We start from the raw sequence: 26364 nt of genomic DNA, 5'->3' as shown, positions 1-26364 counted from the left end.
ATTCACTCCCTTCAACACCGGCACACCATGGCTGCAGTGTGTACCATCGACGAGATGCACTGCCGCAACTTGCCAAGACTTCTTCGACAGCGCCTTCCAAACGTGCGACCTCTACCACCTAGAAAGACAAGGGTAGCAGGCGAATAGAACACCATCACCTGCAAGTTCCACTCCAAGTTACACACCATCCTGACTTGGAAATATATCGCTGTTCCTTCATCGTCGCAGAGTCAAAATCCTGGAACTCCCTACCTGACACCTCTATGGGAGTACCTTCACCATACGGACTGCAGCGGTTCAAGAAGGAGGCTCACCACCACCTTCTCAAAGGCAATTAACGATAGGCAATAATTGCTGACCTTGCCAGTGCTGCCCATGTCCCATGAATGAATAATTTAAAAAATATCTAAGATGGCATCAAGGCACTGTTAAGGCATGCAGTGACCCACAGGAGCAGATATGCAGGCAGAAAAAATTCCCAATTGTGAAAGGCATCAATGATTGCACACATTCAATCTCCCTCGGGCCACGCTGTGCCATACCAAAATAGAAATGGATTTTACTCGATATGCAAATAATATGTGGGGCTAGATGTTCCAAAATCAGGAGCAATAGCAGCTGGTGCAGATGCAACATCAATTTTTTTTGCAATTATTAGGCTGTAGAAACATAGAAAACATAGAAACATAGAAAATAAGTGCAGGAGAAGACCATTCGGCCCTTCGAGCCTGCACCACCATTCAATAAGATCATGGCTGATCATTCACCTCAGTACCCCTTTCCTGCTTTCTCTCCATACCCCTTGATCCCCCTAGCCATAAGGGCCATATCTAACTCCCTCTTGAATATATCCAATGAACTGGCATCAACAACTATCTGCGGCAGGGAATTCCACAGGTTAACAATTCTCTGAGTGAAGAAGTTTCTCCTCATCTCAGTCCTAAATGGCCTACTCCTTATCCTAAGTCTATGTCCCCTGGTACTGGACTTCCTCAACATCGGGAACATTTTTCCCGCATCTAACTTGTCCAGTCCCGTCAGAATTTTATATGTTTCTATGAGACCTCCTCTCATCCTTCTAAACTCCAGTGTATAAAGGCCCACTTAATCCAGTCTTTCCTCATATATCAGTCCAGCAATCCCGGGAATCAGTCTGGTGAACCTTCACTGCACTCCCTCAATAGCAAGAACATCCTTCCTCAGATTAGGAGACCAAAACTGAACACAATATTCCAAGTGAGGCCTCACCAAGGCCCTGTACAACTGCAGTAAGACCTGCCTGTTCCTATACTCAAATCCCCTAGCTATAAAGGCCAACATACCATTTGCCGCCTTCACCGCCTGCTGTACCTGCATGCCAACTTTCAATGACTGATGGACCATGACACCCAGGTCGCGTTGCACCTCCCCTTTTCCTAATCTGCCACCATTCAAATAATATTCTGCCTTTGTGTTGTTGCCACCAAAGTGGATAACCTCACATTTATCCACATTATACTGCATCTGCTATGCATTTGCCCACTTACCTAACCTGTCCAAGTCACCCTGCAGCCTCTTAGCATCCTCCTCACAGCTCACACCACCACCCAGTTTAGTGTCATCTGCAAACTCGGAGATATTACACTCAATTCCTTTATCCAAATTATTAATGTATATTGTAAAGAGCTGGGGTCCCAGCACTGAGCCCATAGAAACATAGAAACATAGAAAATAGGTGCAGGAGTAGGCCATTCGGCCCTTCTAGCCTGCAACGCCATTCAATGAGTTCATGGCTGAACATGCAACTTCAGTACCCCATTCCTGCTTTCTCACCATACCCCTTGATTCCCCGAGTAGTAAGGACTTCATCTAACTCCTTTTTGAATATATTCAGTGAACTGGCCTCAACAACTTTCTGTGGTAGAGAATTCCACAGGTTCACCACTCTCTGGGTGAAGAAATTCCTCCTCATCTCGGTCCTAAATGGCTTACCCCTTATTCTTAAACTGTGTCCCCTGGTTCTGGACTTCCCCAACATTGGGAACATTCTTCCTGTATCTAACCTGTCTAACCCCATCAGAATTTTAAACGATTCTATGAGGTCCCCTCTCATTCTTCTGAACTCCAGTGAATACAAGCCCAGTTGATCCAGTCTTTCTTGATAGGTCAGTCCCGCCATCCCGGGAATCAGTCTGGTGAATCTTCGCTGCACTCCCTCAATAGCAAGAATGTCCTTCCTCAGGTTAGGAGACCAAAACTGTACACAATACTCCAGGTGTGGCCTCACCAAGGCCCTGTACAACTGTAGCAACACCTCCCTGCCCCTGTACTCAAATCCCCTCGCTATGAAGGCCAACATGCCATTTGCTTTCTTAACTGCCTGCTGTACCTGCATGCCAACCTTCAATGACTGATGTACCATGACACCTGCGGCACTCCACTAGTCACTGCCTGCCATTCTGAAAAGGACCCGTTTATCCCGACTCTCTGCTTCCTGTCTGCCAACCAGTTCTCTATCCACGTCAGTACATTACCCCCAATACCACGTGCTTTGATTTTGCACACCAATCTCTTGTGTGGGACCTTTTGAAAGTCCAAATACACCACATCTACTGGTTCTCCCTTGTCCACTCTACTAGTTACATCCTCAAAAAATTCCAGAAGATTTGTCTAGCATGATTTCCCTTTCATAAATCCATGCTGACTTGGACTGATCCTGTCACTGCTTTTCAAATGCGCTGCTATTTCATCCTTAATAATTGATACCAACATTTTCCCCACTAGTGATGTCAGGCTAACTGGTCTATAATTACCCGTTTTCTCTTTCCCTCCCTTTTTAAAAAGTGATGTTACATTAGCTACCCTCCAGTCCATAGGAACTGATCCAAAGTCGACAGACTGTTGGAAAATGATCACCAATGCATCCACTATGTCTAGGACCACTTCCTTAAGTACTCTGGGATGCAGACTATCAGGCCCCAGGGATTTATCGGCCTTCAATCCCATCAATTTCCCTAACACAATTTGCCCCCTAATAAGGATAACCTTCAGTTCCTCCTTCCCACTAGACCCTCGGTCCCCTAGTACTTCCGGAAGGTTATTTGTGTCTTCCTTTGTGAAGACAGAACCAAAGTATTTGTTGCCATTTCTTTGTTCCCCATTATAAATTCACCTGAATCCAACTGCAAGGGACATTTGTCTTCACTAATCTTTTTCTCTTCACATATCTATAAAAGCTTTTGCAGTCAGTTTTTATGTTCCCGGCAAGCTTCCTCTCATACTCTATTTTCCCCCTCCTAATTAAACCCTTTGTCCTCCTCTGCTGAATTCTAAATTTCTCCCAGTCTTCAGGTTTGCTGATTTTTCTGGCCAATTTATATGCCTCTTCCTTGGATTTAACACAATCTTGAATTCCTCTTGTTAGCCACGGTTGAGTCACCTTCCCCGTTTTATTTTTACACCAAACAGAGATGTACAATTCTTGAAGTTCATCCATGTGATCTTTAAATGTTTGCCATCGCCTATCCACCGTCAACCCTTTAAGTATCATTCGCCAGTCAATTCTCGCCAATTCACACCTCATAAGTTACCTTTCCTTAAGTTCAGGACCCTAGTTTCTGAATTAGCTGTGTCACTCTCCATCTTAATAAAGAATTCTACGATATTATGGTCATTCTTCTCCAAAGGGCCTCGCACAACAAGATTGCTAATTAGTCCTTTCGCATTACACATCACCCAGTCTAGGATGGCCAGATCTCTAGCTGTTTCCTTGACATATTGGTCTCGAAAACCATCCCTAATACACTCCAGGAAATCCTCCTCCACCACATTGCTACCAGTTTGGTTAGCCCAATCAATATGGAGATTAAAGTCACCCATGATAACTGCTGTACCCTTATTGCATGCATCCCTTATTTCTTGTTTGATGCTGTCCCCAACCTCACTACTACTGTTTGGTGGTCTGTGCACAACTCCCACTAGCGTTTCTGCCCTTTGGTATTCCGTAGCCCCACCCATACCAATTCCACATCATCTTAGCTAATGTCCATCCTTACTATTGCATTAATTTCCTCTTTAATCAGCAATGCCACCCGCCTCTTTTTCCTTTCTGTCTATCCTTCCTAAATGTTGAATACCCCTGGATGTTGAGTTCCCAGCATTGGTCACCCTGGAGCCATATCTCCATGATGCCAATTACATCATAACCGTTAACTGCTATCTGCAGTTAATTTGTCCATCTTATTCCGAATACTCCTCGCATTGAGGCACAGAGCCTTCAGGCTTGTATTTCGAACACACTTTGCCCCTTTAGAATTTTGCTGTAATGTGGCCCTTTTTGCTTTTTGCCTTAGGTTTCTCTGCCCTCCACTTTTACTTTTCTTCTTTCTATCTTTTGCTTCTGCCCCCATTCTTGTTCCCTCTGTCTCCCTGCATCGGTTTCCATCCCCCTGCCATATTAGTTTAACTCCTCCCCAACAGCACTAGCTAAACACTTCCCCTAGGACATTGGTTCTGGTCCTGCCCAGGTGCAGACCGTCTGGTTTGTACTGGTCCCACCTCCCCCAGAACCGGTTCCAATGTCCCAGGAATTTGAATCCCTCCCTACTGCACCACTCCTCAAGCCACGTATTCATCTGAGTTATCCTGCGATTACTACTTTTGAGGTCCTATTTTTTAATTTAACTCCTAACTCCCTAAATTCGTCTCATAGGACTTCATCCCGTTTTTTTGCCTATATCGTTGGTACCTATATGCACCACGACAACTGGCTTTCACCCTCCCTTTTCAAAATGTCCTGCACCCACTCCGAGACATCCTTGACCCTTGCACCAGGGAGGCAACATACCATCCTGGAGTCTCAATTGTGGCCGCAGAAACGCCTATCTATTCCCCTTACAATAGAATCCCCTACCACTATAGCTCTTCCACTCTTTTTCCTGCCCTCCCGTACAGCAGAGCCACCCACAGTGCCATGAACTTGGCTGCTGCTGCTCTACCCTGATGAGTCATCCTCCTCAACAGTACCCAAAGCAGTGTATCTGTTTTGCAGGGGGATGACCACAAGGGACCCCTGCACTACCTTCCTTGCACTGCTCTTCCTGTTGGTCACCCATTTCCTATCTGGCTGTGTACCCTTTACTTACAGTAAGACCAACTCACTAAACATGCTAATCACGTCATTCTCAGCATCGTGGATGCTCCAGAGTAAATCCACCTGCAGCTCCAGTGCCGGAATGCAGTCTGTCAGGAGCTGCAGGCGGATGCACTTCCCGCACATATAGTCATCAGGGACACTGGAAGCGTCCCTGACTTCCCACATATTACAGGAGGGGCATAACATGTGTCCGAGCTCTCCTGCCATGACTTAACCCTTAGATTAATTTAATTTGGCAACAACAATGCTAAAAGGTTACTGATTAAGAAAAGAAAAAGAAAACTACTCACCAATCACCAGCCAATCACTTACCCCCTTGGCTGTGACGTCACCTTTCGATTTCTTTCTATTTCTTTTTTGTCTTCTCTCCCTGCTGCCACTGCACCAGCTGGCCTTTATAGGCCGCTGGCTCCTCGAACTCCCGCCTCTCCAAACTCTCCGACACCCAACTGCTGGGCCTTTATAGGCCGCTGGCTCCTCAAACTCCCGCCTCTCCAAACTCCCTGGACACCCGACTGCTGGGCCTTTATAGGCCGCTGGCTCCTCGAACTCCCGCCTCTCCAAACTCCCCGGACCCCAAACTGCTGGGCCTTTATAGGCCACTGGCTCCTTGAACTCCCGCCTCTCCAAACTCCCCGGACACCCGACTGGTGGGCCTTTATAGGCCGCTGGCTCCTCGAACTCCCCCCTCTCCAAACTTCCCGGACACCCGACTGCTGGGCCTTTATAGGCTGCTGGCTCCTCGAACTCCCGCCTCTCCAAACTCCCCAGACACTCAACTGCTGGGCCTTTATAGGCTGCTGGCTCCTCAAACTCCCGCCTCTCCAAACTCCCCGGATACCCGACTGCTGGGCCTTTATAGGCCGCTGGCTCCTTGAACTCCTGCCTCTCGGAACTCCCCGGACACCCTACTGCTGGGCCTTTATAGGCCGCTGGCTCCTCAAACTCCTGCCTCTCTGAACTCCCCAGACACCCGACTGCTGGGCCTTTATAGGCTGCTGGCTCCTCGAACTCCTGTCACTCATAGGCGGACCCTAAAGCGAGGATGACTTGCTTCAACATGAGTTCACAGATGTTTCAATGAAGGACCCGATGTTCCAGTTCTGAACTCCAATTGAAATGGTGGAAGATGTCTGTGCGTGGATTTTTTAATGTGTGGTGACCATTACACATCAGCCACCACACGGGCTTGACAGAGCTAGGCCTTTTTCCAGTGGCAAGGGCTAACCAGGACGACTGGAGACCAGCTCTGCTGCACGGACCTAGTGGGCACACATATCGCAGTGTGGGCAGGCCCGTGCTGCCCCTGGGTCCTCGCCTCTTCTGGGTCCCGTACCCTCATCTGTTGCACCTCCGCCACGATCTCTCACCGCTCCTCCGTCACAAACCAATGCAGTGCAATACTGATAACACAGGATTACATGCATGCTAAAAAGCAGAAGGAGCATGCTCTAGACATAGCTAAGTGATTCCACAACCAACAGATCCAATCAAAGCTCTGCAGTCCTGCCACATCCAGTCATGAATGGTGGTGGACAATTGAACAACTAACAGAGGAGGCGTCTTCGTGAACATCCCCATCCTCAATGATGGAGGAGCCCAGCATGCAAGTGCTAAAGACAAGGCTGGAGCATTTGCAACCATCTTCAGCCAGAAGTGCTGAGTGGATGATCCATATCGGCCTCCTCCTGAGGTCCCCACCATCGCAGAAGCCAGTCTTCAGCCAATTCAATTCACTCCACGCAATCGCAAGAAATGAATGAGCGCACTGGATACAGCAAAGACTATGGGCCCCGACAACATCCTGGCAGTCATGCTGAAGACTTATGCCTCTAGTCAAGCTGTTCCAGTACAGCTATAACACTGGCATCTACCTCACAATGTGGAAAACTGCCCTGTTATGTCCTGTCCACTTAAAGCAGGACAAAGCCAATCCAGCCAATTACTGCCCCATCAATCTACTCTCAATCATCAAAGTGATGGAAGGCGTCATTGACACTGCTATCAAGTGCCACTCACCAATGCTCAGTTTGGGTTCCGCCAGGACCACTTGGCTCCAGACCTAACAGCCTTGGTCCAAATATTGACAAAGGAGCTAAATTCGAGGTGAGGGGAAAGTGACTGCCCTTGACATCAAGGCTGCATCAAGGAGTCTCAGTAAAATTGAAGTCAATGGGAATCAGGGGGAAAACTCGCCATTGGCTGGAGTCACACCGAGTACAAAGGAAGATGGTTGTGGTTGTTTGAGGCCAGGACATTGCTGCAGGAGTTCCTCAGGGCAGCGTCCTAGGCCCAACCATCTTCAGCTGCTTCATCAATGACCTTCCCTCCATCATAAGGTCAGACATGGGGATGTTCGTTGATGACTACACAGTGTTCAGTTCTATTCGCAATTCCTCAGTTAGAAGCAGTCCATGGATGCATGCAGAAAGACCTGGATGACATTCAGGCTTGGGCTGCTAAGTGGCAAGTAACGTCCATGCCACACAATTGTCAGGCAATTACTATCGCCAACAATTACTATCTCTAACCACCGCTCCTTGACATTCAACGGCATTACCATCGCCAAATCCACCACTATCAACATCTGGAACAGCCACATAAATACTATGGCTACAAGAGCAAGTCAGAGGCTGGGTATTCTGCAGTAATGTCTCACCTCCTGACTCCCCAAAGTCTTTCCACCATCTACAAGGCACAAATCAGGAGTGTGATGGAACACTCTCCACTTGCCTGGATGAGTGCAGCTAGGGGCTGCTAAGGCACTGAATAGATGCCTAACAGTCCTTGTATTGGTTGTTTTAAAAAAAAAAAATTGCTGGGTGATTAAATCACCAACCATAGAACTCAGGTTGCATTCAGATTGATCTAGCAGCTAATACATTTTCACCTTATTAGTGGCATTACCAACAACAACTCCAGTGGCAAAGGATATTGCCCCATGGACAGTGACACATTGCTAGGGGTACACTTCCACAGGCAGCAGCAAGTCACCACATTCCCTCCTAATTTGACCATAACTGAACCTGAACCAAGGTAACTTTTAGTAAGGTCACTTGATTGCAGCCAAGAGCAGGCACGTTGCAGTTTTCCTCTTTATACACAAATGGCACTGGGCCCTATTGTAGCCTCCTTACTACTATCTTAGCTCAGATCAACTAACTCAGCACATACCAGAGATTGAACCGGGAACCTTCCTAGTATCACATCCTTGACCCATTTGGGGATTCTTTTCTTATTTCTTGGTCTTCCTTTGTCACAAACCAATCACAACCAAGAGGATAGTAGGTAATCCGCATCCAGGTCTTCACCATTACTGCATTACACCAGTAAGTGTGCAGCACAGACTCTTGCTTTGATTTTTCACATCCGACGACTGAGACCAGTAACTCACCATCTGAGGAACCACAGTTGTAAATTCACAAAATACTGCTCTGTGTATTCACATTTCAAGATGATACATTGTTGTGCTGCTACATTATGTAATTTGTGTAAAAAAAATATTACTTCCAATAGCCCTGTGACCCTTCCTTAAATTAGAGTATCAATTCTAATTTGATTTCATGTTTTTCTCCTTCCTAATATAAAGTGTAAATTATTAATTCTGGAATGTCATTTTCAGTGGGCTACATCACCCATGCAGTAATTCAGGTATTGTGTATTTTTGTGTAAAATATTCGGTAATAGAGATTTTTTTATTAATATTTTAATATTCAGTGAGTAACCTTTGACAATAATGAATGTCTCTGGATCCAATATAGGTCCTATTTTGGAAAGTACGGTGCTTGGTTAGGAAGTAGAACAGAACAGTTTAATAGCTAAATATTACATGATCTTTCTTCAGCTATAGAATACTGTGTCAATCCAAGAAATATAATCCAAATTTAAGAGATCTGAAATGAAAGCAGAAAATACTAAAAGTCCACAGCAGGTTCATCAGCATCTGGAAGAGAAAGAGGTGCTAATGTTGAATGGGAACTTCATCAAACCCAACAGCCTCCTCTTTTTCTTTCAGAAGCTAATCGACCTGTGCATTTCCAGCATTTTTTGTTTGTTCAGACTTCCTGTATTTTTTTCTTTTTATTTCTTCATAGGATATGTTGTATCTTTATGTTTTTAGTCAGGAACAGATACGGCTGCCATTTCCTGCTCAACATCCCTACTATTCCCACATTTCCAAGTTTGCAGTATTCCCGAGCTTCCACTCATCACCTGATCCATACACCGGGGTACAAGCTGGAAAACTGCTGCCCATTAATCCTGATATGCCTGCAAAATGTGATGATTTGACTGTGGTTAAGAAAATTAAAGGTAACATATTTATTCATGAAAGTAGCTCATGGAATATACTAAAATAAGTTTTAACCTGCTTAAGATTATCTTCCTAATAAATATGCCGATGTAAGTTAACTATATTTTCTGACAACAGGCCGCAGAATCTATTTCGAGTCAGTCTCCCACCTTTCATTAACCATTGAGAGAGCCTCAGATCATCAGCTGCCAGAATTGTTTAGGCAACATTGTTTGAGATTTCTTTGGGGTGATGACATCATGATATGACCCTCCCTTCCTCCACTATGTAAAAGGCCTTGTCTAAAATCAGTCTCTTTTATTTCCATTATCAGATATTGCTCCTAAACTCAACGCATTGCTCAAAAAATTATCAAACGTATGCATTCTGATAGTTTATTGTTTTTCAAGGAAAATAGTGGTCTATAATTATAACATTTTCAGAAATTCATGATGTAACTTCTTCAAAAGGTCTGAAAGAATAATCTTTACGAGAGAAAAATGTTCCTAAAGGCTGTATGACTAGATCAGGAACTACCATTAGAGGCAGAATTCTGTTCAAGGATTAACATTTGAGACTTCCTATTAGCAGGAGTCACTTGAGATAGAGGCAAATTAATCTTACTATTTTTTGTTTTCAGATTTTCCATTACATGAAACCTTACAAATTTCAATCCAGGCACTTATGGTGATGCAGGGAATATTCCAAACAATAATATTGTTAGCAAATCCACATTTAATATGAGACCATATTTTTTTAGCCACCTGTATTCAACGTTGGCATACAATTGAAGCTCTAGCCTTAGGAGCAGGAGATGCAACCTGTAGTATTCTTTTGCAATACTTGGCTATGATTCCCTGATCTTCTTCAAAACATTCAAGCCAAAATATTTGAAATTCCTTTACAGATGTTTCAGGAAACTAGTAAAGTAAATGCTGGAGGCTTATGAAAAAAAACAAAAAAATCTCAAAGCCATTCCTGACGAGGTTCATTTGAGAAAACCAAACTCCAAATAGTATAAATCATTAAAATGTATCATAGTTATCACTACAATTCACACATCACAAAGCAGTTTTTTGTTGGTTATCTCAGCTGATCCTAGTGGTAGATGGAAGCTGTTCCATTTCAAAGAACGGGTAAAACATTCTTAAGTTAATAGTCTATCTTGCAGTGTCTGTCACTAACAAATTCCTTGAGACAGTTTAGGTTATTTCTGTTTGCTTCTTTCTGTTGATTTTATTTTAGTAACAATTTATATAGAACTTCGGTTAGACCACACTAAGAGTACTGTGCACTGTTCTCCTGAATTCTTTCTTGGATTTATTAGTGACTATCTTGTATTTATGGCCTCTAGTTTTGGATGCCTCGCTACTGGAAACATCTTCTCTATGTCTACCCTATCAAACCCCTTCATAATTTTAAAGACCTCTATTAGGTCACCCCTCAGCTTTCACTTTTCTAGAGAAAAGAGACCCATATTACAAAAAGGTTACAGAATCACTAGAGAATGTGCAAATAGATTTACAAGAATGTACCAGAACTGAAAGGTTATAACTATCAGGAAGTACTAAACAGGTTGGGGCTTGTTTCTCTAGAAAAGTGAAGGCTGAGGGCTGACCTAATAGAGGTCTTTAAAATTATGAAGGGGTTTTATAGGGTGGATGTAGAGCAGACGTATCCACTTGCAAGGAGTCCAAAACTATGGCCTATAAATGCAAGACCTTGGCGGGTCCGTGGCAGGCGATGTCAGGAGCTGGTCCCAGCCTCGTAGCTTGTTCCAGCCAGCTGTCAAAAATTATTTGCCCCTGATTGGCCACCCAGCGCGTTTACCAGACAATTGAAGGAAGTGGGTCTAATGACAGGTCATCAGCTGGTTTTCTTAAAGAGACCATATGCAAACTTATTTTGACAATTGTACTGTCAGTGTTCTACAGCACTGAGGTGCTGCAAACACTGGCAATCACTGCATAGAGGTGCACGGCCATACCCAGGTTCTCCCATGACTCCCTCCATATGCTTATGCAGGGAGTCACAGCATACAGGGAGATTCTCTTCCCTTCCAATTGGCAGCCTGGTTGCACAGGGGGACACAAGCAGGGAAGGTCATCAGAAGAACCAGGCTGCAGTGGCACAAACCTTTCAATGATCTCAGTAGATCACAAAACGTTACTGCAAAGCCACACTCAACCTCATCCTGCTGTGCCACTCATCACATCCCTATCACTCTGCCTTCCCTACCATACTCCTGCACATCCTTACTCACACCAACTTACCTTACACCTCCACCCATCCCTCTCTCTCTATCTACATTAACACTTCTCCATCTCATTAGCCACCCCTCACACTCACCCTCATCCTATCAACTAACAACACACAAGAGTAAGCACTTGGGTGTTTTATGCAATGTACATGTAAAGTTTCTGTTAATGTGGTGTCAAACATTGAAACCTTTATTTTCAACACTTTGCCATGCTTACAGCCATGGGTGACCTCGTAAAATGTAACAGTGAGCTCAAAATACTTCTTAATGGGCTGTTAACAAGGTCATAATGACCCACGCCGCTGCGTGTCAGTCTGTTCAGAGCTGACAGACCCAACATCTGGGAAAGGCACGTGATGGCAGGTTGACAGCGGGGTCCCAACCCGTCACTGCCACCCGGCGATCCTCTGAAAAATTCTCCCCTCTGTGTCTATTCTATCAAAACTTTTCATAATTCTATTAGGTCACCCCTCAGCCTTCTCTTTTCAAGAGGAAAGAGACCCAGGCTGTTCATCCATTCCTAATAGGTATAATCTCGCTATTCTAGTATCATCCTTGTAAATCTTTCTTGCATCCTCTCCATAGCTTCTATATCTTTTTTAAGGGCCCAAGTTTCCACGTGATTTGCGCCTGATTTTTAGGAGCAACTGGTGGAGAACGGACTATCTTAGAAATCGCAATTCTCCACATTTTTTTTTCTGCAGTTCTAGTCAGGTAGAACAGTTCTACTTTGGAACAGAATTTTTTCTTCAAAAGGGGGCGTGTCCGGCCACTGACGCCTGATTTCAAAGTTTCCACAGTGAAAACGTACTCCAAACTAACTTAGAATGGAGCAAGTGAAGATTTTTGTAGAACTGAAAAAACCTGTTCTACACATTAAAAAATCAGGTGCAGGTTACAAATTAGGCGTCCAGAACGGGGTGGGGGGGGAGGGGGGAAGGGAAGTCATTAAATTCTACAATAAATCCTTATTTATACTTCTACAAATATTATACATATAAATCCAACCTGAATAAACATTTATAAGCAAAGAAAAGATTAAATAAACCATCTTCCTACCTGTGTGAAAGTGCTTCAGGCACGGAGAATGCTGCAGTCAGCCTGAGGCGCCCGTTCTTCCCGCGGGGGGGGGGGGGGAGGAGGCGCCCGTTCTTCCCGCGGGGGGGGGGGGAGGCGCCCGTTCTACCCGCGGAGGGGGGGAGGAGGCGCCGGTTCTTCCCGCGGGGGGGGGAGGAGGCGCCCGTTCTTCCCGCGGGGGGGGGAGGAGGCGCCGGTTCTTCCCGTGGGGGGGGAGGGGGAGGAGGCGCCGGTTCTTCCCGCGGGGGGGGGAGGAGGCGGCCGTTCTTCCCGCGGGGGGGGGAGGAGGCGGCCGTTCTTCCCGCGGTGCGGGGAGGAGGCGCCCATTCTTCCCGCGGGGGGGGGGAGGAGGCGCCGTTTCTTCCCGCGGAGGGGGGGAGGAGGCGCCCATTCTTCCCGCGGGGGGGGGAGGAGGCGGCCGTTCTTCCCGCGGGGGGGGGGGAGGAGGCGGCCGTTCTTCCCGCGGGGGGGGGGGAGGAGGCGCCCATTCTTCCCGCGGGGGGGGGAGGAGGCGGCCGTTCTTCCCGCGGGGGGGGGGAGGAGGCGCCCATTCTTCCCGCGGGGGGGGGAGGAGGCGGCCGTTCTTCCCGCGGGGGGGGGGAGGAGGCGGCCGTTCTTCCCGCGGGGGGGGGGGAGGAGGCGGCCGTTCTTCCCGCGGGGGGGGGGGAGGAGGCGCCGGTTCTACCCGCGGGGGGGGGAGGAGGCGGCCGTTCTTCCCGCGGGGGGGGGGAGGAGGCGCCCGTTCTTCCCGCGGGGGGGGGGAGGAGGCGGCCGTTCTTCCCGCGGGGGGGGGAGGAGGCGCCGGTTCTTCCCGGGGAGGGGGGGAGGAGGCGCCCATTCTTCCCGTGGGTGGGGGAGGAGGCGCCCGTTCTTTCCCGCGGGGGGGGGGGAGGAGGCGCCCGTTCTTCCCGCGGGGGAGGGGGGAAGGAGACAGTGAGAAGGCTGCAAGAAGCCTCAGTGCTGATGGCAATGTGCTTTTATTAAAAAACGTTCAAAAGTTAAACAGGTACAAAGAACTACAAAATGGCCGAGTGCCAATGTTTCCTTCACACTGCGCGTGCGCGAACGCTCCAACGCGCACGCACAGCATTGCCGGCAGGAAAAAAATAATTTAAATAGTACCCGCCCCCTCCCACTTACAAAATCGGCGCGAGTGTAGGCTCCGCCCCCCTGGGCGCCGCGCCAAACAGACAAGGAGCTGCAGTGCGCTCCAGAATCGCGCGTTTTTTTTCCGGCGCCGTTTTAGGCACGAAAAACGGGCGCCCAGCTCGGAGGGGCACCCGTTTTTTATCGTGTGGAAACTTGGGCCCTATAATTTGGTGAACAGAACTTTACAAAGTTCATCACGTTCCCATTTGAAAGTTATTATTGAATCTGCTTCCAATATTCTTTCAGGCAGTACACTCCAGGTGCTGCATCAAAAAATATTTCCGCTGATAATTTTGCCAATCACTTTAAATCTGTGTCCTCTGGTTACCGACCCTTCTGCTACTGGAAATAGTTTCTCCTTATTTACTCTATCAAACCTCTTCATGATTTTGAACACCTCTATCAAATGTCCACTTAACTGTCTCTGCTGCAAGGAGAACAACCCAATTTCTCTAGTTTCTCCATGTAATTGAAGTCTTTCATCCCTGGGACTATCTGGCAAATCTCCTCTGTACACTCTCATATGCTTTGACATCCTTCCTAAAGTGTGGTGCTCAGAATTTGCCACAACCAGGTGGGGTCTAACCAGTGTTTTAGAAAGATTTAGCATAACTTCCTTGCTTTTATACTCTATGAGCCTGAAATTTGTCGACAAACCGCCTACTACCGCCCGCATACAGCCTAAAAATGCGATTTTGGTCAAAAAACACCTACATACCGCCGAATTACCGCTCGGCGGAATATTCATAATTGACACACCGCCGAGCGGTATGCACACCGTCTGCTGTGTAGGACCACCTGCATACCGCCCAAAAAGTCCGATTTTCATTGCATACCACCGGAGCTGCATACCATCCTGGAAAAGGTAGTTTTACGCGATGTTAAGTGGGCGGGAATGGGTGGAGTGCATGGAGCCGCCATTTTGGAAATCGGGAACTGTCAGCTAAAGCAGCAGCTCTGTATTTCAGAGGTGAACAGTGACTTTACAGTGCGATTTAGAATGGAAAAGGTATTTTTATTGGTACTGAGTAACTTAGTAAGATAGAAGGCATTTTAGTTATTGTGGAGATTTAAAAAGAATGGAGCCTGTACTATCTCAGCCTGTATTGCTGACTACCTGTCTACTGGAGGAACCAGATGTGAGAAGGTTTATAAATGAACGTTTTGCTTGAATGTGCTGTATTTTGGGACCCTAATAACTGTTACCCCAAAAGTTTGACACTGTGCAAGAGTGCTTAAATTCAATTCAAACGTTGTGCAAAAATGTCAAAAATATACAACAATTTTAAAACTTTGTAAAACTTATAACTATAAAACAACTTTAACAACTTTAATAACAATGTTAACAAAACTTTAACAACTTTAATAACAACTTTAACAAAACTTCTATAACTTTAGTAAACTTTTACAAATCAAACCAATTATTCAATGAACAAGTACAACAAAAGACCCTTTCCTGTCCTGGACCTCGACCCCGTCCTCGACCACATGCTACACCACCCTTGTGGCTATTCCCCCCCCTTTCTTACTCCCACCCTTCCCCTTGCCACTGCCCCTGAGCCTGGACCTGCCCGTGGTGGTACTAAGGCAGCATGTAGCACCACACCCCGAGTGCTGTTGCTGTCGTTGGGGGTCAGACATTGCAGGCGCAATAAATGGGGCCTCAGGAGAAGCTTATGATGTGGAAGGCATGGCTTCAGGGCTGGAAGATGCTGTCAGCTCCCCACGCTCAGGTGCTGTCGACCTGACTACTATGGCATTGGGGGGTTCCACGCCATGTCCCGATCCCGTCGATTGCTGCATGGCTTCGACGGCATCGGCGGTCCGCTCCATCGCGGTGATCACACGCGACATATCCTCCAACTGCCTCTCTGATAGAGCCGTTATGTTTGCAGCTATCGTAGTCATGGCCTTGAGCAGCTCTTGATCTATGTTGGCGCTGACCTGTGACAGACACACCATATCCAGGTACACCCCTACAGCAACCGACCTTGTCTGCACCAACCTCCATCACTGCGGCAAAAGCTCTGCAACACTGGGAGTGCCTTGCTGCTCACCACTTGGTCCCACAGAATCAGAAGAGCCATGGGAGAATCCCCTGTATACAGACTCAGTGGTGGAGGCTGTTCCAGCTGGCCCAGATGGAGCTGGTGTATCCTCCGCCATCTCCGTCCCCACCCCCACCTCCACTGACTCCAAAATCAGTGGCTCTTCCTCTTCATCTTCCTCATCTCTGCCAGTGATGAAGTTGGGAGAGGGCTGGATGACGCCAGAGATGGAGGCAGTGGGTCTGTCATTTGGTTTCTCTGTGTCGGTGTGGTCTGAATCGTCCAAGTCTGGAAGTACAAAACAACATTTAAAAATGCTTGACACCAGGGGAGGGGGTCAGGGTTACATGAGTACATAGTATAGTGACTTATCGTAGTCTTACTTAAATGTCCACCACTCCTGCAGTACTGCATTACATATCGCAGATAGACAATACATAAATGCATTGCGTTACATGCCCACAACATTACAATTCATCACATGATGCCAACATTACAGTGCAATAAACTTACATTACATAACATCAGACCAACATTACAGTTACATGACATGGGAGGACCGGACTGGATTGTATTCAACTTACCATCCTGTGTGAGTGGGTCAGCTCCAATGCCGGTGGTGGCACGGTTGCTAACCCTAACCAGGCCAGGACACGGATCGCGATTTCAATCAGAGACTCTTGGGTTGTGGGTCCTCCCGCTGTAAGCCACTAATTGGCTGCTATTGCAGATGTCGTCTTCTGCAGAAAGTAAAGTAAATGAAAGTAAAAATCTTCAATCCATTTAACATCGCACAGACACACACATAAAATACACTGCTTTGATTCTCTTGTCATTGCCTGAAAGCACGAATACATCACCATAACCTTAAGATAAATAAAATCATCTGTGTGACACTGAACCTACAGTTACATGCTACATGGTACATGGGAGATGCATAAATAAAATCATTACCAGGTTGTTCCACCTCTTACGGCACCTTTCCCTAATGCGTACCATGGTACTTGTGGAGGACACAGCCTCCCCGATCTCGTCCCATATCCTGTTGTACTCCTTTGGAGAGGGTTTTCCACGAACACCCTTCGTTAGCTCGGAGTACCTCTCTGTAATATTCTCGGGAAGGGCAGGTAACTCCGTCTCAACCTCCCGTCCTTTTCGATGATCCTGCGCTTGTATTTTGTTTTTAACATTTCCATAATATTTCTGTTGTTAGGATTTTTGCTTTGTAAATTATGTCGTCTTATTCTTCAAACTGTAGAATTATTAATTGTTGTGAATATTTTTTAACTCTGCAATGTGTTTTTAAAGTAACTGCTCATCGACTAGCTTGCTGTTCCTTCTCACTCTTGTGCCCTCCTCTTCAACTCACTACACATGCGCGGGTGAACCCTGACCCCCGAAATCACAGGTAAAACACTTCTGTTGAAAAAAAAATGGAAAAAAAAATCACGCATGCGCAGTTCAGTGCCGCACCATCCATCGAAGAGAAAGTCGATCTGAATCGACTATTAGGTTACATATCGCCCACTGCAGACCGCTGACATACCGCCGACATAACGGCAAAAAAAATCGACCAATTCTGTCCTCGGCGGTATGCTGGCGATTTGAAACGATGCACCACCGGCATACTGCCGAGAAATGGGCGGACCTTATGCATTGACCAATTTTGGGCCCTCTGCCTCTATTTATAAAGCCATGGGTCCCTTATGCCTTTTAAACAGCCTTCTCAACTTTGTCTTGCCACCCTAAAAGATTTGTGTACGTACAGCTCTTTCTATTCCTGCACCCTCTTTAAAATTGTACCATTTAGTTTATATTGCCTCTCCTCATTATTCCTACCAAAATGTATCACTTCACACTTCTCTGCATTAAATTTCACCTGTCATGTGCCTGCCCATTTTACCAATCTGTCTATGTCCTCCTGAAATCTGTTACTATTTTACTCTGTTTACAACATTTGCAAGTTTTGTGTCATGTGCAAACTTTTAAATTACGCCTTGTATACCCAAGCCCAGGTCATTAATATATATCAAAGAGCAGTGAGCCCAAAACCGACTCCTGAGGAACACCATTGCAAACTTCCCTCCAGTCTGAAAAACACCACTCACCGCTACTCTCTGCTTTCTTTCCCTTTACCAAAAGAACCAGATGGACGATGAGACCTGTTTTTACAGAATGAGTTGTTATGATCTGGAATGGGCGGTGGAGGCAGTTTTGTATCTACACGGCCCCTTTAATCCCATGGGCTGCAAACTCCGTTTGAAAGCCCATATACATAACAACCGCACTACCCTCATCTATCCTTAGTTAATCAAAGAAATCAATCAAGTTAGTCAAACACAATTTGCCTTTAACCCATATTTTTCCAAGTGCCAATTAATTTTGTCTCGGATCATTGCCTCTAAAACTTTCCCCACCACCGACGTTAGGCTGATTGCTGGATTCTCGCTCTCCTCTTTCACATAGAAACATAGAAAATAGGTGCAGGTGTAGGCCATTCGGCCCTTCAAGCCTGCACCACCATTCAATAAGATCGTGGCTGATCATTCCCTCGGTACCCCTTTCCCGCTTTCTCTCCATACCCCTTGATCTCTTTAGCCGTAAAGGCCATATCCAACTCCCTCTTGAATATATCTAACGAATTGGCATCAACAACTCTCTGCGGAAGAGAACTCCACAGGTTAACAACTCTCTGGGTGAAGAAGTTTCTCCTCATCTCGTTCCTAAATGGCTTACCCCTTATCCTTAGAATGTGACCCCTGGTTCTGGACTCCCCCAACATCGGGAACATTCTTCTTGCATCTAACCTGTCCAGTCCCGTCAGAATTTTATATGATTCTATGAGATCACCTCTCATTCTTCTAAACTCCAGTGAATACAGGCCCAGTTGATCCAGTCTCTCCTCATATGTCAGTCCTGCCATCCCGGGCATCAGTCTGGTGAACCTTCGCTGCACTCCCTCAATAGCAAGAATGTCCTTCCTCAGATTAGGAGATCAAAACTGAACACAATATTCCAGGTGAGGCCTCACCAAGGTCCTGTACAGCTGCAGCAAGACCTCCCTGCTCCTATACTCAAATCCCCTAGCTATGAAGGCCAACATGCCATTTGCCTTCTTCACCACCTGCTGTACCTGCATGCCAACTTTCAATGACTGATGAACCATGACACCCAGGTCTCGTTGCACCTCCCCTTTTCCTAATCTACCGCCATTCAGATAATATTATGCCTTCATATTTTTGCCACCAAAGTGGATAATCTCACATTTATCCACATTACACTGCATCTGCCATGCATTTGCCCACTCACCTAACCTGTCCAAGTCACCCTGTAGTCTATCAGCATCTTCCTCACAGCTCACACCGCCACCCAGCTTAGTGTCATCTGCAAACTTGGAGATATTACATTCAATTCCTTCATCTAAATCATTGATGTATATTGTAAAGAGCTGGGGTCCCAGCACTGAACCCTGCGGCACTCCACTAGTCACTGCCTGCCATTCTGAAAAGGACCCGTTTATCCTGACTCTTTGCTTCCTGTCTGCCAACCAGTTCTCTACCACATCAATACATTACCCCCAATACCATATGCTTTAATTTTGCACATCAATCTCTGTGTGGGACCTTGTCAAAAGCCTTTTGAAAGTCCAAATACACCACATCCACTGGTTATCCCTTGTCCACTCTACTAGTTACATCCTCAAAAAATTCTCGAAGATTTGTCAAGCATGATTTCCCTTTCATAAATCCATGCTGACTTGGACCAACCCTATCCCTGCTTTCCAAATGCGCTGCTATTTCATCTTTAATAATTGATTCCAATATTTTCCCCACTACTGATGTCAGGCTAACCGGTCTCTAATTTCCCGTTTTCTCTCCCTCCTTTTTTAAAAAGTGGTGTTACATTAGCTACCCTCCAGTCCATAGGAACTGATTCAGAGTCGATCGAGGTTGGAAAATGATCACCAATGCATCCACTATTTCTAGGGCCACTTCCTTAATTACTCTGGGATGCAGATTATCAGGCCCTGGGGATTTATCGGCCTTCAATCCCATCAATTTCCCTAACACAATTTCCTGGCTAATAAGGATTTCCTTCAGTTCCTCCTTCTCGCTAGACCCTCTGTCCCCTAGGATTTCCGGAACGTTATTTGTGTCTTCCTTAGTGAAGACAGAACCAAAGTATTTGTTCAATTGGTTTGCCATTTCTTTGTTCCCCATTATAAATTCACCTGAATCTAACTGCAAGGGACCTACGTTTGTCTTCACTAATCTTTTCCTCTTCACATATCTATAGAAGCTTTTGCAGTCAGTTTTTATGTTCCCAGCAAGCTTCCTCTCATACTTTATTTTCCCCCTCCTAATTAAACCCTTTGTCCTCCTGCTGAATTATACATTTCTCCCAGTCCTCAGGTTTGCTGCTTTTTCTGGCCAATTTATATGCCTCTTCCTTGGATTTAACACTATCCTTGGATTTAACACTATCCCTAATTTCCCTTGTTAGCCACGGTTGAGCCACCTTCCCCGTTTTATTTTTACTCCAGACAGGGATGTACAATTGTTGAAGTTCATCCATGTGATCTTTAAATGTTTGCCATTGCCTATCCACAGTCAACCCTTTAAGTATCTTTCGCCAGTCTATTCTAGCTAGGGTTCTGAACTTAAAAAAAGGTAACTTCAACAGTATGAGACATGATTTGGCTAGGATAGACTGGCGAATGATACTCAAAGGGTTGACGGTGGATAGGCAATGGCAGACATTCAAAGATCACCTGGATGAACTTCAACAATTGTACATCCCTGTCTGGCGTAAAAATAAAACAAGAAAGGTGGTTCAACCGTGGCTAACAAGGGAAATTAGGGACAGTGTTAAATCCAAGGAAGAGGCATATAAGTCAGGAAATTGTGTTAGGGAAATTGATGGGATTGAAGGCCGATAAATCCCCAGGGCCTGATAGTCTGCATCCCAGAGTACTTAAGGAAGTGGCCCTAGAAATAGTGGATGCATTGGTAATCATTTTCCAACAGTCTATCGACTATGGATTGGAGGGTAGCTAATGTAACCCCACTTTTTAAAAATGGAAGGAGAGAGAAAACAGGGAATTACAGACCGGCTTGCCTGACATCGGTAGTGGGGAAAATGTTGGAATCAAATATTAAAGATGTAATAGCAGCGCATTTGGAAAGCAGTGACAGGATCGGTCCAAGTCAACGTGGATTTATGAAAGGGAAATCATGCTTGACAAATCTTCTAGAATATTTTGAGGATGTAACTAGTAGAGTGGATAAGGGGGAGCCAGTGGATGTGGTGTATTTGGACTTTCAAAAGGCTTTTTACAAGGTCCCATACAAAGATTATTGTGCAAAATTAAAGCACATGGTATTGGGGATAATGTATTGATGTGGATAGAGAACTGGTTGGCAGACAGGAAGCAAAGAATAGGAATAAACGGGTCCATTTCAGAATGGCAGGCAGTGACTAGTGGGGTACTGCAAGGTTCAGTGCTGGGACCCCAGCTCTTTACAATATACATCAATGATTTAGATGAAGGAATTGAGTGTAATATCTCCAAGTTTGCAGATGACACTAAGCTGGGTGGCAGTGTAAGCTGTGAGGAGGATGCTAAGAGGCTGCAGGGTGACTTGGACAGGTTAGGTGAGTGGGCAAATGCATGACAGGTGCAGTATAATGTAGATAAATGTGAGGTATCCGCTTTAGTGGCAAAAACACGAAGACATAGAAACATAGATAGAAACATAGAAAATAGGTGCAGGAGTAGGCCATTCGGCCCTTCTAGCCTGCACCGCCATTCAATGAGTTCATGGCTGAATATTATCTGAATGTTGACAGATTAGGAAAAGGGGAGATGCAACGAGACCTGGGTGTCATGGTACATTGGTCATTGAAAGTTGGCGTGCAGGTAGAGCAGGGGTGAAGAAGGCAAATGGCATGTTGGCCTTCATAGCAAGAGGATTTTAGTATAAAACAGGGAGGTCTTACTGCAGTTGTACAATGTCTTGGTGAGGCCACATCTTGAATATTGTGTACAGTTTTGGTCTCCTAATCTGAGGAAGGACATTCTTGCTATTGAGGGACTGCAGCGAAGGTTCACCAGACTGATTCCCGGGATGGCAGGACTGACATATGAGGAAAGACTGGATCGACTAGGCATACATTCTCTGGAATTTAGAAGAATGAGAGGAGATCTCATAGAAACGTATCAAATTATTACGGGATTGGACAGGTTAGATGCAGGAAGAATGTTAGCGATGTTGGGGAAGTCCAGAACCAGGGGTCACAGTCTAAGGATAAGGGGTAAGCCATTTATGACCAAGATGAGGAGAAACTTCTTCACTCAGAGAATTGTGAACCTATGGAATTCCCTACCACAGAAAGTTGTTGAGGCCAGCTCGTTAGATATATTCAAAGGGGGGTTAAGATGTGGCCCTTACGGCTAAAGTGATCAAGGGGTATGGAAAGAAAGCAGGAATGGGGTACTGAAGTTATATGATCAGCCATGATCATATTGAATGGTGGTGCAGGCTCGAAGGGCCGAATGGCCTATTCCTGAACCTATTTTCTATGTTTCTATGTTTATCATAGAACATCTTCGATTGTTGTAATGGAGTTTACCCATTGATTGATTGGTAAAAATACATGGTCGATTAACATTGTATAATTCATGAAGGCTCAATAATTAAATGAAATTATTCTTAGAAAATATATATCTTGCAACATTTAGGGCCCAAGTTTCCACATGATTTGCGCCTGATTTTTAGGAGCAACTGGTGGAGAACGGACTATCTTAGAAATCGCAATTCTCCACATTTTTCTTTCTGCAGTTCTACTTTGGAACAGAATTTTTTCTTCAAAAGGGGGCATGTCCGGCCACTGACGCCTGATTTCAAAGTTTCCACAGTGAAAACGTACTCCAAACTAAGTTAGAATGGAGCAAGTGAAGATTTTTGTAGAACTGAAAAAACCTGTTCTATACATTAAAAAATCAGGCGCAGGTTACAAATTAGGCGTCCAGAACGAGATGGGGGGGGGGAAGGGAAGTCATTAAATTCGACAATAAATCCTTATTTATACTTCTACAAATAAATTATACAAATAAATCCAACCTGAATAAACATTTATAAGCAAAGAAAAGATGAAATAAATCATCTTCCTACCTGTGTGAAAGTGCTTCAGGCACAGAGAATGCTGCAGTCAGCCTGAGGCGCCCGTTCTTCCCGCGGGGGGGGTGGGGGAGGAGGCGCCCGTTTTTTCCCGCGGGGAGAGGAGGCGCCCGTTCTTTCCCGCAAGGGGTGGGGGAGGGGCCCGTTCTTCCCGCGGGGGGGGGGATGCGCCCGTTCTTCCCGCGGTGGGGGGGGGGAAGGGAGAGGAGGCGCCCATTCTTTCCCATGGGGGGGGGGGGGGAGAGGAGGCGCCCGTTCTTTCCCGCGGGGGGGGGGAGGAGGCGCCCGTTCTTCCCGCGGGGGGGGCGGGGGGGAAGGAGACAGTGAGAAGGCTGCAAGTGCTGACGTGCTGATGGCAATGTGCTTTTATTAAAAAAATGTTCAAAAATTAAACAGCTACAAAGAACTACAAAAATGGCCGTGTGCCAATGTTTTTTTCACACTGAGCATGCGCGAATGCTCCAACACGCACGCGCAGCGTTGCCGGCAGGAAAAAAACTAATTTAAATAGTACCCGCCCCCTCCCACTTACAAAATCGGCGCGAGTGTAGGCTCCGCCCCCCTGGGCGCCACGCCAGGCAGACAAGGAGCTGCAGAACGCTCCAGAATCGCGATTTTTTTTTTTAGGCGCGAAAAACGGGTGCCCAGCTCGGAGGGGCATCCGTTTTTTATCGTGTGGAAACTTGGGCCCAAAATGTTGGCTCATTACATATATTTCTCCATATAATAAATGAGTAACTGAAATGTCTGTATTCCCTGCTGCGTTGCAAAGACTGAGAAGCGCATGACTGCAAATGTAGTTCCCAACAGTGAATCTTGTGGTGTTCGTTCATTTATTAAAGGGTTTATGAAAAATACTTGTCTAAGTATTTAATCTGGGAACATATCCGGTAGAGTCTCATCATTAGGTTCAGTTATTCTTCGGTGTCTAACGGGACCCCTCTATCTGAAATCCAATTGTGAGGCTTGTCATATAATAGTTGAATCCATCACCACAGGTGAATGTATTGCGATCATGTTTGGTTTTCAGTTTAGGTGGATGGAATTGTACTATTGATCAATAAATGGAATAACATTTAATTACCAAGAGCTGCATCAATGGAAGTGGATGTGAATTTCATTGCGAGTGTTACGTTTTTTGCAGACGTTGAAGAACTACTGTTGTTGAGTTGAGTATTGATAGGAAATGAGTGTGTTTTTGTTGAGCAGTGAAATTATTTACTGACCCACAAACACTAGGCCTCCCGCAAAGCTACCAGAAAATGCAATTCTACCCCCTCCACCACCTTCCAAATGAAAGTTTCGAAGAAGAAACTTAGTTGAGGCATTTCAAGTTCAGATGTCCATCCTCATAAGGCCTGCCAGACTCCTCATGGCCATTAACGCTGCTGAAAGACCTTTTTATCACTGGCGTAATTTAACGCGGGCAACAATGCGAGCGGAGAACTCCAAAATGGATGAGCTGGCATCAACTCAGCATTGCACGCCAATTGACGTCACGCTCCATCTCATTAAAATGCACTCACCGATAGCTGGTTATGGCAGCGCTGCTGACTTGCCGAAAATGGTGGCCACCATGGCCCCACTACCAGCTGCCGGAAGAGCGATGGCCGCGGTTTTGTCACCATTTCATGGCGCTAATGGGTGGCACAACCACCCAAATTTCTAAACCTATATCTTTAGTCATCCAGTGCGTTCTAGCTTTAGATGGCCTTCCTTTCCCCCTCGTGGTAATGTGCCTAGCCTGTACCCAAACTGGCTCATCTTTGAAGGCCTCCCATTGCTCATTTACCGTTTTACCTGCTAATCTTTAATTCCACCTGGGCCAGATCCCATCTCAACTCACTGAAATTAACCCTCCTGCTGTTGAATATTTTCACGTTTTGTTTTTTCCTTGTACTTTCCCATAACTACTCTAAATCTAATGACACTGTGGTCACTGTCTCCCAAATGCTCTCCCACTGAAACATGCTCCACTTATTCCACTTCATTCCTCAGAATTAGATCCAGCACTGCTTCCTTCCTCATTAGCCTGAGCAAGGAAGTTCTCTGGCTGTTCTCCTTCCCCTCATAGAATGTCCTGCACCAGTTTTGTTATGTCTTGAATAAAGAGTCAGACTAGATAATGCAAGCTCAAAGTAAGGTGTGATCGTAATCCTTTATTACAGATCTCAGAGTGCCTCTCCAGCCTGTGAGGCCTCCTTATATACAGGTGCTACCCAAGGGATTGTGGGATTCCTTGGGACTCCAGGGGATAAACTGTCTGGTGGTTAGACATGGTATTTACTGGTTTACATACATAACAACACTGCCCCCTCCCAAAGTAAATAGTGTAACTCTTTACAATGTGAGTCAATCTGGGGCCTTCCTTTCCCTGGTTGATCGTCTCGGTGCTAATGCTGGTGTTGGTGATTCGTTTGTTGGGCCTTCGCTGGGCTGCTGCACAGCTGACCTTGCTGGGCTGCTGCGGGTGATGGATTCTGCTTTGTGGTCAACTGCTGGGTCGGTTGCCACTTGTGTGTGTGTGTGTTGGAGGGTCAAAAAAGGTAGAGGGCATTGTGGGTTGTTCTGGATAGTCCGTAAATCTGAGTTTGGTTTGGTCCAAGTGTTTCCTGCAGGTGAGTCCATTTGCGAGTTTGACCACAAACACCCTACTCCCTTCTTTGTCCAAAACAGTGCCAGCAAGCCACTTGGGACCTTGTCCATAGTTCAACACAAATACAGGATCATTTATTTCTATTTCGCGTGACACATTTGCACGATCATGATATGTATTCTGTTGAAGCGGCCTGCTCTCTACCTGTTCGTGTAGATCAGGGTGGACGAATGAGAGCCTTGTCTTAAGTGCCCTTTTCATGAGCAGTTCAGCGGGAGGAACCCCAGTGAGCGAGTGGGGTCTTGTGTGGTAACTGAGCAGGACTCGGGATAGGCGAGTCTGCAGTGAACCTTCAGTTACCCTTCTCAAGCTCTGCTTAATTGTTTGAACTGCTCGTTCTGCCTGACCGTTGACGCTGGTTTAAACGAGGCAGACAGTCATGAACTCTTTGAATTCGGCACTGGTAAAGCACGGCCCATTGTCACTTACAAGGACATCAGGCAGGTCGTGCGTGGCAAACATGGCCCACAGGCTTTCAATGGTGGCAGCGGACGTGCTTGCCGACATTATCACACCTTCAATCCATTTGGAGTATGCATCTTCAACCACGAACAACATTTTTCCCAAA

At 46.0% G+C, this 26364-nt stretch overlaps 1 protein-coding gene across 1 annotated transcript in view; it reads left to right on the top strand.

Annotated features, from left to right (window-relative positions):
* The window catches only part of LOC139263855 (sperm-associated microtubule inner protein 4), a 91637-nt gene that overhangs the window by 23454 nt on the left and 41819 nt on the right, over positions 1 to 26364 (top strand). Inside the window, exon 5 of the mRNA XM_070879911.1 lies at positions 9255 to 9445. Coding sequence (XP_070736012.1) covers positions 9255 to 9445 — 191 coding nt within the window. The remainder of the gene's footprint in view (positions 1 to 9254; positions 9446 to 26364) is intronic.

The sequence above is a fragment of the Pristiophorus japonicus genome, chromosome 5 (genome assembly GCF_044704955.1).
Source record: "Pristiophorus japonicus isolate sPriJap1 chromosome 5, sPriJap1.hap1, whole genome shotgun sequence".
Classification (NCBI taxonomy): domain Eukaryota; kingdom Metazoa; phylum Chordata; class Chondrichthyes; family Pristiophoridae; genus Pristiophorus; species Pristiophorus japonicus.
The sequence above is the reverse complement of the archived record's forward strand: the minus strand, read 5'-3'. Positions and strand labels throughout refer to the sequence as shown.